The 12,913-nt window shown below is 47.1% G+C and overlaps 2 protein-coding genes across 4 annotated transcripts in view; one reads left to right on the forward strand and one right to left on the reverse strand.

Moving 5' to 3' along the window:
* CYP39A1 (cytochrome P450 family 39 subfamily A member 1) overlaps nt 1-747 on the reverse strand; it is a 34,652-nt gene extending 33,905 nt beyond the window's left edge. Inside the window, exon 1 of the mRNA XM_084514417.1 lies at nt 533-747. The gene's annotated coding sequence lies outside the window, so the exon portion shown is untranslated. The remainder of the gene's footprint in view (nt 1-532) is intronic.
* A 441-nt stretch (nt 748-1,188) lies between these two features.
* Nucleotides 1,189-12,270, forward strand: TDRD6 (tudor domain containing 6). 3 transcript variants are annotated; one of them, XM_084513911.1, is made up of 5 exons: nt 1,189-7,865; nt 8,336-8,454; nt 9,610-9,699; nt 10,433-10,490; nt 11,952-12,270. In XM_084513911.1, the coding sequence occupies exons 1-5, from the start codon at nt 1,223-1,225 to the stop codon at nt 12,020-12,022; spliced, it is 6,981 nt and encodes a 2,326-aa protein (XP_084370037.1). In that variant the 5' UTR covers nt 1,189-1,222; the 3' UTR covers nt 12,023-12,270. The 3 variants fall into 3 exon arrangements, with proteins under 3 accessions (XP_084370037.1, XP_084370038.1, XP_084370039.1); XM_084513912.1 differs by lacking the exon at nt 11,952-12,270 and adding an exon at nt 11,622-11,675; XM_084513913.1 differs by lacking the exon at nt 11,952-12,270 and adding an exon at nt 11,569-11,671.
* Nucleotides 12,271-12,913: the final 643 nt, after the last annotated feature.

Consider the following 12,913-nt stretch of genomic DNA (forward strand, 5'->3'; position numbering starts at 1 on the left):
TGTTGTGCCTGCATATGGTTGGGTGTGTGACTTTGAGGTGGGAAAATAATGCTGTGTAGACACTTATCTTACCACTATTAGGTGATCAGAAGTTGTTTTTTTTTTGTTCAGAAATATTATTTTTTCAGTTGCCAGCCTGAGAAGATAATCTGAGTTCTTTCCTTTTTGCACATCATCACCAGCAACTATAACCCAGCAGGCAAGGCTGCTTCTTCAGTCACACCCAGAGCAGCCCTGCCTGCAGTCCCGTTACTCAGATAGACGATGCTGGATATACAGAAGTGCCTGATCTAGAGTTAAAAAAAGTAATTTTAGAAGTCTCTTAGTGAAGAGTTAACTCTTAAGAATGCTTTTTATTTTGAGCACTGCACACTAAAGAGACAACAGTGCCAAAGCCTAGTATTAGAAATAAATATATTTGAATAGCAAAAGTTTCTATTTACCACATCACTTTTCAGTGTGTGGCAATTCACAATTTTTCAAGCAGAAGCTTCTACTGCGTGAAGCACAGGGCCACGTTTATTGGACTTACCAGTTTCAGAAGCTAAGAGTCAGCCCGAGGAGGGCACCCTGGCTTTCAGGTTGGGCTCTCCTGTGTTATAACAGACAGACAGAGCTCCTGTTTGCTGCTTCACGAAGCCCTTAGAGGCGGCTCGGCCCCTGTCAGAAGCGGCCCGGCCCCTGTCAGAGGCGGCCCCCGCCGCGCTACAAAATGGCGGCCGCCGCTGAGGTGCTGAAGGAGCCCGCGGCCCCTCCCGTCCCGCCCTCACACCACCGCCCCCCCACCAGCCAATAGCCGCCGAGTCTTGCTCCTAGGTCCCGCCCCCGGAGCTCGCTCCATCCAATGGAGGCGAAGCTCCACCCGGCGCCGTGCCGCTGCCACACAGCCGGCATGGAGCGGTCCACTCTCAGCGAGGGTGGCGCCGGGGGGAAGGGGGCTCCGCGCTGAGCCCTGCTGACAGCTTTCTCCCTCGTAGCGCCTCCAGACGTCCTCCATCTAACACAAGCATCCAGCTATATTGGCTCACTCCCTTTTACCTTCCTTTCATTATCCTGCTCCCATCCCTCTTCCTTTCGTCCCCCCCTAGGGTGATTTAAATGGACTCGACCGGGCCGTTTAACGCCTGGCGGGTCACGTGGGCGGCGCGCGCTGTATGAGGGGGCGAGGCGGGAGGCCCGGCCGCCATTTTGCCTCGTGTGGGGCCGGCGGCTGAGGGGCGCCATGGGGCTCGCCTCAGGGCCCCCCGGGCCCGGCACCGCCGTCACCCTGCGGGTCTGTGCCGTGGGTACGTGCCCCGAGGTGCCCGTCGCGCAGCTCTGGGGGTCGCTGGGCCAGCGCAGTGCCGAATATAGCCGCCTCCGCAGCGAGATCCAAGCAGCAGCTGGGCCGCGCCTCAGTAACGCCCCGGGCCCTGTGGGGCAGGCGGCTGGTGGGGCTGAGCTGCGTGCTGGAGAGCTGGGCCTGGTGGAGCTGGCCGGGCTCTGGTACCGCTGCCGCGTGGTGAGTCGCTGTGGCTGGGAGTACCGCGTGTTCCTGCTCGATGAGGGCTGCACGGTGGCTGTCCCTCCCTATTACCTGGCACGGGGCTGCAAGGAGCATTTCTGCCTGCCGCCTGAGGTGCTGGGCTGTGTAGTGGCTGATCTGATGCCGGCTGGAGGCCCCATGGCAGCTGCCTGCGGGGATGCGCCCGTCTCCACCTGGACGGCAGAAGCTATGGAGTTCCTTGGTCACCTGCGTGGCAAGGAGGTGTCAGGCGTGGTGAGGGAGGTGATGGTGCCACAGCACCTCACGGTGCTGGAGCTGCCCCAGCTGGTGGCCCAGATGCGTCACCTGGGCCTGGCCAGGCAGGTTACTCCAAGTTGGTTCTGCCAAGTACTCAAGGACTGTCTAATTCACGAGCAGTTAACAGACCAGCTTGGACTGCAGCCTCCTGCACCTTCCCTCACAACACTGCCACAGCTTCTCCAAGTTTTCCAGTTATACCAGCCAGCGTCACCTGCCTTGGATTACTTCTACCCTCAGCTTCAGCTGGGTGTGACAGAACCTGTCATAGTGACCCACGTCTCCGACCCTCACCGCATCTACTGCCAGTTGCAGAGCTTGTCCAAGGAGATCCACCGCCTTTCTGATACCATGCGCCACATTTATGACAGGTGGGAGCAAGATGTACTGCCCAAAGTGGGCTCACCCTGTGCTGCGCGTGGCGTGGGGGGCTCCTGGTACCGAGCACTCCTGCTGGAGGTCACCGCTGGGGAGCAGGACCAGCAAGTGGCTCACGTGTTCTTTGTGGACTACGGCAGGAAGGAGACCGTGATGGGAGCCAGCCTGCGCCATCTGCCCCTTGAGTGTTTTCGCATGCCTGTGGTGACTTACCCCTGTGCTCTTCAGGGTGTCTCGGATGGGGGTTGCAGCTGGTCCCTGTCTCAGATCAATGAGCTGAAAGCTTTGGTGCTGGGCAAAGGAGTGCGAGCTCGCATCGAAGCTTTTAACTCCTTCGAGCATCTCTACAACGTGAGTCTGTATGGGGAAAGTGGCATCAACCTGAACCATGTCTTTGGGGTGCAGGCTCGCTGCCTGGTCAGCAGCCACCTGCAGGTCAGCCAGAGTGAGGCGGGGGAGCAGCTGGAGGTGGAAGAATCCACAGCTGGAGAACTGGAACTGCCACCGGGAGCCCCTCCTGTGGCTTTAACGCCCAGAGATCTGGCTTCTGCTCCTTTAGTTGGCGTGAACCTGAAGCTGGGTGTGTTTGATGATGTGCAAGTCTCCCATCTCCGAGACCCGTCCGAGTTCTGGCTGCAGCTCCACGAGCATCACCAGCTCTTCAGGCAGCTGATGCAGAGCATGTGGAATTTTTACTCCAATGCCACGCAGCTGGGTGATGTCGTGTGGGACCCACAGCCTGGATCCCTTTGTTGTGCCAGTGGGAAAGAGGGGGCCTTTTATCGAGCAGTAATCACCAGGGTTCTGGACAATGGTATGGAAATACACCTGATGGACAGGGGCAACACTAAAACTGTAGAGCGGGGTAAGGTAAAGGAGCTCCTGCCTCGGTTCAGGGAGCTGCCGGCTTTAGCTCTGAAGTGTTGTTTGGCAGATGTCTCCCCTCTGAGGGGGAGTTGGAGTGAAGACTCTGTGTCTGCCTTCCGAGAGATTGTACTGAACAAGGGACTGAAGGTTCATTTTCGCAGTGCACAGGGTGACAAATATGTGGTTGAAATCTTTGACCAGTCCCAACTGGGAGAGAAAAGCGTGGGTAAACTCATGGCCCAGGGAGGGTATGCTGAGTACCAGGGGTGTGAAATGTCTGAGACTCTTCAAAAATCATCTGAGAAAGCTGTGAGGCAGGCCTCTTCTGCAGCGACTGCAGGGGAAGAAAAACAAATGAATGCAGCTAAAAAGCTCAGAGAAGAACCTGGTCTAAAGAAAAATGATAGAGCACTTAGTCCTGCAGCTGTAATGGTCAAGGAGAGCCCTGTTGCAACCACTCATGGGTCTAAAAGTACTGAATCTCTTCCTGCTCAGGTGTACAAGGGCAAGGAAAACCTGCCCGTCTCTCACAGGCAGAGTTATGTGGAAATGAGGCCGACTTTGGCTTACGGGGGTCAGTTGGAAGTGGGAAGTACAGTTAGTGTGGTTGTATCATGCGTTGAGAGCCCTGGTTATTTTTGGTGTCAGTTAAGTAGAAATTCTGATGATTTCACTGTGCTAATGGCTGAAATTCAGAAGTACTGCAAAAATTCATCCCACCCAAATACTTGGCCGAATTCGGTCTGCTTAGCCCAGTACTCAGAGGATGAAAAATGGTACAGGGCTCTGATTGTCAGTGAAATTAGTTCTGCAGAAAAAGTAGAAGTCATATACGTTGACTATGGCAACAGAGAGTGGGTGTCTCTGACGGGTCTCCGCTCGATCCCTGAACATTTCCTCCAGTTAAAGGCTCAGGCTTTCAGGTGCAGCCTGTACAACTTAATCCAGCCTAACGGCCAGGACCCGTTTGTTTGGGATGAAGTAGCGGTTCTGGCTTTTCGGGAGTTTGTTGATGCCTCATCGTGTCACTTTGAGCTGAGGTGCACAATATTTGCCTTGGCTTCTGTTAATAATAAGGAGCTCTTTAATGTTGTGGATTTAATGACGCCTTTCCAGAGTGCATGCCAGTTACTGACAGACAAAGGTGTGGCCAGGCCTTTGTCACCTGAGAAACCTCTGGCATCCTGTGTCCAGCTCCATTCATTCTATTTTTCCACGCACGACATCAAAATTGGGAGTGAGGAGGAGATTTTTGTTACTCACGTTGACAATCCGTGGATGTTTTACTGCCAACTTGAACGACGCGCGGATGTCTTGGCGCAGCTTACCGATAACATCGGGCGCCTCAGTGAAACAATGACCAGCTTAGAAACCTTGCCGAAGTCTGGAGACCTGTGTCTTGCGAGGTACACCGATGGCAGCTGGTACAGGGGAGTAATTACAACAACAAAACCCAACAAGGAAGTCTTTTTTGTGGATTTTGGTAACACAGAGACAATAGAGAAAGATAATCTGCTTCCTATACCAAGTGATGCTTATGATGTCTTGCTTTTGCCCATGCAGGCCATAAAGTGTTCCTTATCTGACATAGCCAATGTTCCCAAAGAAGCTACGGGGTGGTTTAAGGAGGCTGTCCTGGAAAAGCAATTAAAAGCAATAGTTGTAGCGAAGGAATCTGATGGTAAGCTGTTAATTGAGTTGTTCGATGGCAATACTCAGCTGAATGCAAAACTGAAGGAGGGTTTAAGATTAAGAAACAAGGCAGGACTGAGTAGGCAAGTAGAAAATGAAACTTTGTGCTCTCAAAATACAGATGTGAAAAAGAGGAATGAGCCTGCAGAGTCTTCTCTGAACACAGGTAGGCCTCGTGAGAAAAAGGAATGCAGATCTGAAGCCCGGGGAGGAGAGGAGAGTAGCAAAACACATGTCAAACCAGGAGGTGGAAGCCTTCGCCAGCCTTCTGTGAAGAGAGGACTGCCAGGTGAATTACTGGAGGCTGCTGAGAAGCTGAGCAGTAGTGAAGGTGCTTTGTTAGCTAGAGTGGGGGAAGAAAAACAGATTGTGCTGTCTGTCGAGGTGGGTGCCCAGTCGGATAATAAATCTGGTACCGAAGGTAGATCAATACCAATTAAAAATGTATCTGCCCTACCCCAGCGGAGCGTAACACCAGCTCATGAAGTGTTAACATACGTTTCTCACGTAAACGATCCTTCAGATTTTTATGTTCAGCTCGCGAGCGATGAGGCTCAGCTGAGCAGCATTTCAGAACGCTTGAACAGTGAAACGCCAGCAAAGGACCCTTGCGGGCGACTCTTGCAAGCCGGAGACTTGATCAGTGCTGTTTATTCAGAGGACAGCCTGTGGTATAGAGCTGTAGTACAAGGGAAGGCTTCTGATGACTCGATCAGCGTACAGTACATTGATTATGGCAACGCTGCAGTGATCAGTGTTGATCGAGCGCACAAACTCCCCGAAGACTTGGCTTCAGTTCCAGCAATGGCCGTTCACTGCTCTCTGAGTGGACTTCAGTGCAGCAAAAGTACGGCCTGGACAGAGAAAGCGATCGAGTACTTCACCAAGAGAACAAGTGAAGTGCTGCTCACGTGTGAATTTGTAGAGAAGGCTGGGGATAAATGGGCAGTTACGCTCAGTGACGATCAAGGAGTAATAACGGTTGATTTAGCTGATGAAAATCTTGCAAGAAGGGAAGGGTCTTATTCAGCTGAAATACTTGATGGAAGGGTGAGTGGTGATGCGGTAAATATGTGCCAGCCTTTGCCTTCTCAGGCACTAAATGGAATTTCCAGTGTAAGCGATAGTAAATCATTCCTCTGGAAGTTTCCAGAGGCAGGTCAGACTGTACAAATCTATGTCACAGTTGTAAAAGGTCCAGAGTATTTTTGGAGTTGCAGTGCTGATACAGAAAGCATAAACTACGTAGAGGAAAAAATAAAGGAAGCTGAAAACCTTGGACTGAACTCTTTGAACAGCTGCATTAAAAGTGGTGATATTTGTCTAGCAAAGTACAGTCAAGATGGGAAGCTCTACAGGGCCAGAGTCACCAGCGTAACAGATGATGGTGTAGCTGTTAGACACGTGGATTATGGAAGTGAGGAGACTGTTGGCTTGGAGATGCTCAGACAAATTCCATGTGAATTGCTCAAAGTACCTAATCAAGCATTTGCTTGCTGCCTGTCAGGTTTCGATTCCTCAGAGGGCTCGTGGCTTAGCGAAGCGAAAGAGAAGTTTTATGATATGACTGTAGAAGTGTTACTAGAAGCTGAGGTAGTAGAGATGCAGGAGGATAAAGCTTTTGAAGTCCCTCTGTGTGTTGTCAATCTGGAAGCATCTGGGAAGAGTATTAACGAAGAGATGAAAGCTTTTTGGAAAGCTAATACAGGAAGTGATCACAAAGCTGTCCCAGACCTTGAGAACCCCATACAGAGAAGCAGCTGTTCAAGCAGTGATACGGGTCCGTGCCTCAAAAGAGAAACTACTGCTGGTTGTGAATTAGCTCAGGAAGGAAGCGAAAGTGCCTTACTTCGTTCTGAGTGTTTCTTGGATGTCACTTCTGGGTGTTCAAATGCTGGAGGAGCAAACACGTTGGTGGGAGCTGTTGAGCATGTGCCTGGGAAGGCTGACGATGGACCTGAAGCAGCTGAGACTCAATGCAGCTTTGACAAAGAGGTCCCTCTGCTTGAAGAAGATCCTGCTGTCGAGGTATTGCTGGAAGCAGCAAGAAGCTGCAGCCCTCATATCTTGGGGAGTGGGGTGAAACCTGCGGTGCAGGAGCTGCCTGGAGCGCTGCTCCTACAGGACGCTGAGCTGAAAGCAGAGCAGACAGGCGGTGCTTCCCCAGGCAGCCTTTTCCTAGGGAGCAAACAAAAAGAGCTGCAGAGATGGCTCCAGGTACAGCCTTCTGCAGGTGGTGACACAGGGGCGTTGGTGGAACTGGATCAAGTACAAATGCACTCTTACGATGATTTAAAAGAGCTCATACTGGAACTGGATGCGCTTTCAGTGCACTCAGCTGATGAAGAAAGCAAGGAAGCACTGGGAAGAGAGTCACCTGAAATGCAGACTGCTGCTGGCAGTGAAGCAAGAGAGAAAGTGTTGGAATGGGGCGCGTTTGATCTGCCCCTCGTGCACGAGGAGATGGAGGAGTTGGCAGTTCTGAAATCTCTCAAAATTTTACCCTTGCTCAACGAGAGAGACAACCTGGTGCCTTCAGTTAGCGATGGAGGGAAGGCGGAGCTGTTTCCATCTGATGTTCAGCTTCCTTTGGGAGAGAACGCAAAGGCACTGGAACTGGATCTGTCGAGGGTTCATAAAGCAGAAGCTTTGCAGGAAGATTGGATAGAAGTGGAGCCTCCCCTAAGGCTGCCCTCGACTGAACGTAGGCCTGAGAAACAGCTGGACCTGAAGACCCATGACATGCTGTCAATGCTGGGCACTGAGATCGAGCAGCTGCTGGAGTTGGTGCTGCCTGACGTGCAGCCTTCTCAGGAGGATGGAGAGGAGGACTCCTTAGGGCTGGAACATGCTGCCCTGCAAAGTTCTGCAAATAGTGGAAGTCAATTCTCATTTTTTACAAAAGACTTAACAAGCCAGAGGCCTGTTTGCACCGTAAAATCATGTGACTGCAGAGTTGAGAAACATAAGGAGTGGCAGAAGAAGAAGGATGAGCGTTATGTGGAAGAATGGATGAAAGTGGACTTGGCTGAATCATTTAGAGATCATAGAAGTGCTCCTACACACGTGCAGTCTTCAGGCTGTGAACCTATGGATGCAGAAACGGGAAGAACACAAAATGATAACTTGGCTGACTGCAGCGCAGGTAAGGTGCCTGATTTTAAGGAGCTAACTAATAAAAATGTTCATTGAAACACAAAATGTTAACGAATTAAGTGAATGTTCATTCATTTAAATGTAAGAATAACTTGTAGAAAACAGATTTTTATTCTTTAATAAGCTTTTAAGGCTTTATTTTGGTGTTAACCTGAGTATGCATTGACCGGTTATGGCACTGATGGGTTATGGAAATCCAAGTATGTGTAGTACTGTGGAAAATGTGACGGTAACAGCAAGTAATATGAGAGGTTAATGGTTTTGTGATTGGAAATCTCATTCTAAACATGAATGCGCTTTCAAGATTGTTTAGGATGACAGATTTTTGACTTTATTAATAAAAAGTAGTGTGGGGGAGTACAGGGGGACTTGGGAACAGAGTTATGAGGGAGTTGAATCTTTTGGCTTTTTTGGTTTGTGTTTTCCTCCTCCTTCACTGACATGTCAACCTTTTTGTAGAATGCAGTGAATACACTTGTAACCTAAAAGGCTTTGCTGTTGGTTCAAAATGCGTGGTGTGGACGTCCCTCAAATGGTGTGAGGCTCGCATTTTGGAGGTATCTGAAAAAGGTACCAGGGTAAGTACGATTGAGTGCTTTTTTTTTTTTTTAATTATTTCTTCCAAGCTTGGAATATTTAGCAAAAGTCTGCTACAGGGAGAAAAAAAAAAAAAAGACTGAATATTGTGAGGTCTGATTCAGGACTAGATGGAACCAGGTGTCTCACACTGAGTGGATGCTAGATGTCAGTGCTTGATGCTGCCTTCTCATCTTATCGCCCTGAATGGTCCGGGAGGGCTAGAAGGTCTGGCTCCAGTTTGAGACAACACTCCTGGTGTGCAGTTCTGTTAGATCTTGACTGCCAGTCACTGTTCTGCCATGGAGCCGTATTACCATTAATGCCTGTGAATCTTGGCGTTGTTTTACTGATCTTCTAGGGAGTTACTGCTAAAAACAGTAGAAACATAGAAAGGAAGTTGAATTGTATATTAAAAGTAGCGTAAAACTATTCTTACATTTGTGAAATAAGTCTTTACTGAATTTGTGGCTGGTGGAAGTTAATTTAAACACTGGATTACAACGTGCTGGGCTGCCTTGTGCTACTGCTGTTCTTTAAGATGGAATAAACGATTATATGATTAATGCTTCTTCCTCAAGTTAGGGGTGTGTGTAAATGTATACATATATAGAGACATTAAAAGGATAATAAAAGGGCCTTTGAGTTGTAAATTAAGGTTGCAAATCTGAAAGATCATTTCATAAAAGTAACTCCTGGGAAGATTGAATGCCTGAGGTTATGGGAAGCCAGGTCTTCTGTTTGCAGATTCCTTTTGCTATCTAAAGCTAGTTCAGCTGCGTTCAGGAGATGAGTCAGGTATGGAATGATAGACCAATTGATCAGTTTCTTGCCCCCTCTGGTTTACTGGGTGTTTTCCAGCCTTTCCCTCTCACAATACTTGGATTACAATCCCAGGAGAGGCTTAACCTAGGATGCTGTAGGAAGAACTCCATGTGAAATACTTAAATGTAGCGATTCTTTGCCTTAGATTCAGTAGTGATGCTCAGGTTTACTGGCAGTCAATTTCTTCTTCCTTAGAAGATCCACACTGAAAGCTTTCTTGGAGGTAGGGAACTAGGTGCTCTAGGAATTTTCTCTTCTGGAGTTGTTTTTCTCTTACTGTGTTTTCTTGGAGCATCAGCGGTGCTAGCGAGATGTTGGCTCTGTCCACACAGGTATTGAATCTCTCCAGTGGCAGCGAGGAGATTGTGGATCCGGAGAATGTCTGGAATGTTATTCCTGACCGGGCTTACAGATCACCCAAGGTACGGTGCACTGTGGAACTGGGGAAACCTGTGGATTTATGGAAAGGGTGCTCTGAGTTGTCATTCTTACTGTGTCACCACGAGGATGGAAGGGCAAAACAGCATTAATCTAAATCTGCATTTGTGCTAACTGCTAGTAGCCTAGTGTTTTTAAGACATCATACTGTCCTTTCTTCTTTAACAGACGATACAAATCTCTATGGAGACTATAGAAATCTAAATCTATGATTTATGCAGTCTCTTTATGTAAAGTATTTGCCATTTGGTCTGGTGATAGCTTAAAAAAAAAAAAAGCTTGAATGAAGAAATGTTGCTGGAAGACTCCTAAATCAGAAACATTAGAATAATGCTGGTGCCACACAGCTTTGACAGATCATGCAATTGGCAAATCATGGAACATGTTTGTATTACGAAGTGATTAGGCAATGATAAGAAGCTTTTCAACAGTATTCTTCATGAAGCACCAACCAATGAAAAGTTCATGTTTAGAACTCAGAATTAAGGCTGTCAGTTGTGCTACTGATGGTGACAGGAGACTTAATTTCCAGTTCATTATTCATAAGTTTTTGTATCAAAGAAAAAAGGTGGAAGATAACTTGAAGATTCATGTGGGGAGGGGAGGGAAGAGTCCAGCAGTGCTGATGTGAAAAGTTAGTCTAATATTAAAAGGAACACCTCAGTGGGAAGTATTTTGGCAATGGTGCCAGCTTCCTAACAGAATCCTCTTCTTTAGGCAATTAACCATGCAGCAGAAAACACGCTGTCCTCACTGGAGGAATGCTTACTTCAAGGTAAGATTACCTTAATTAAGCTCCCAAAGAGGTTGTCTGCTCAGGATTTAGATGTATTCTAATTACCTAGTAATTGCTTTATTTTAGAAAATACAGTTGAAATACCTTTTTTTTTTTTTTTTTTTATTCAGGTATTTCCTTTAATACTGTTGTAAATTTTCTTATAGTGAGTGCAAATGATGAAAGCTGCTGATGTCTTGATTAGAAATCAATTTAGAATTTATTCAACCTACTGGACTGAGACTCTTGGGCAAACTGGGGTGGGATACCTATCTGTGGTACAGATTTTGGTAGAATTTGGGGGCTTTTGCTGTCAACACATTGCTTTGTTCACTTTTTGGAGGCAAGGTGAGGGACTGCTGGTCAGACTCTACTAAGAATTGTAGTTTGGCTCTTCAGTGCTCCAGTTCCTGAGGAGACCTTGGTCTCTGAAGCTAAATCCATAATTGTGTTATCTTAGTTGTTTCAAGGATAACTTGTGAATGGTGCACATACATCTTTAATGTTACTTAAATTTTGGAGTGTAAGAGGTGAATATCTCTTCTGTGTATCAAAGGGAATAGTACAGGTGCTTTCAAATCACGCACCGTTTCCATAATCTATGGAATTGTGAAGCAGTTCTGGTCAAAGGGGGCTTTTGAAGGACCTTTATTGTACCTGTGCCTGCTCAAAGCAGGGCCGAATAGATCAGGCTGCTTGGGGCCTTCCACTCAGGTCTGGAATTTATCCAAGGGTGGAGATTGCAGAACTGCTGTGAGCAGCTTGTTCCTATGTCTGACCTGTGTTTCCCTGAGAAAGGCTGAACTAAGCTTGCCTGGAAGTAGTTTTTGTGTGTTCAGTGATTGGAAACTGTATTTCAGTACAACCCTACCGAAAGCTGACTGACCTGTGGGTTGTGGCAAAAATAAAAGTGGTAGTGAAGAGAACTTGATTAAACTAATGAACCTACACATCCTTTCTCAGTTGCATCACTCAGATGCTGTCTTATATCAAAACCAGAAACAGCAAGAGAGAAATGTTTGCAGTTTCTACAACTTCATTTAGATCTTCTTTTTCTTCCTTGGCTGCCTTATTTCAGTCCAAATATGACCTCTGTGTGTATTTAGTGTGGTTTCAAATACACCCTCTTAGCAACAGCTGAGTGAACGTGAGCAAAGGCCCTGCAGATCAACAGGATGCAAAAACTCTCACTGAGGTTTATAAGCCCACTGAGGGATGGAGTGCCTCTGAACTCACAAATGAAATCTGGGAGCATTGCTTGCCTCATCTGCTTGGACAGTTCAGGTGTTTCAACTGTCATGTTATTTTGCAGTAACTTCTCATGAGTAGGTGTTTAATATGGTCTAATATGTTGATAGTGTGTCTGAAGGCTTTTACAGAACTATGACTTCAGATATTAATTCATTTATATACGTATACAGAAACATCTTGATGGATCTGATCTGTTTTTGTTCTCTATAGAAAAGCAAACCAGTTGCGGTTCAGCTAAATCTGAAAAATCTGAAGATCCATATTTTCTCCAGCATTCCTGAAAGTGATGTTTGCCACTTGAAGCTTAAAGCAAGTACCTGTGTACACTCCATTGCCATGAAAATGGGTTTTAATGGCATCAAGACTACAAGCAAAACACTGAATGCTGCTTCTACCGAACTGAGCAAATGCCTGTTATTGCCATAATTCCCTGTCAAAGAATTAGTGGTTGCTGGCAGAGACCGGTCTTAAAGCTGTGCTCTCTTTAATTAAACAAGAATGTGCCTCTTGACGGGCATTCATTACTGAATGCTTTTGTGTCTTAGCTTATGCCTGGCTGTCAGTGGGTTCTTCTTGAACAAGTTTCTTGTGAGTTACTGCTGTATAGGCTGCTGTGGCGCACAACACTGCTTTCTGCTGTTTGCTTTTTGAAAAGTTGCATTCTTTTTTTTTTTTTTTTTTGTTCGTTTTTTCTAGAAAAGTTCAGGGTATTTATGGGGAGGGGATTGGGATATTTTTTGTTTCTCTAGAGAAACAGTTGTGTAGCATTGGAAGTCTTGCATTTGGTGCTATTACAAAGCAATGGAAGAAGCTGGAATAAAGCTGACACTGGGGCATGCTCTTCAGGGTTTTGTTAACTTTTGTTAACGACTGGCTTTCTTTCCCTATGCATTTGCCCCAATACAGTGTGACTCGTACCACATACTGTCACAGGTACTGTGTGTCTGCAGGTCATGTGGCTGTGCACATCCTGCAATTCCTGCTTCTGTTTTGATCCAGAGTCATTCTCTAGAGCACCATGAGCCATGCCAAATGCTTTGGAACACTCCACAGTTGTGTACAAAACAGAATTTGTGTTTGTGACATAGCCTTCAATGGCAGTAACAAACACTGAAGCCTTTTATCTCCAAATCAAGCAGACCTAGCAGTGTGGTTATGCTTGCTGCATGTGT

The sequence above is a fragment of the Aythya ferina genome, assembly GCF_964211825.1.
Source record: "Aythya ferina genome assembly, chromosome: 3".
Classification (NCBI taxonomy): Eukaryota; Metazoa; Chordata; class Aves; order Anseriformes; family Anatidae; genus Aythya; species Aythya ferina.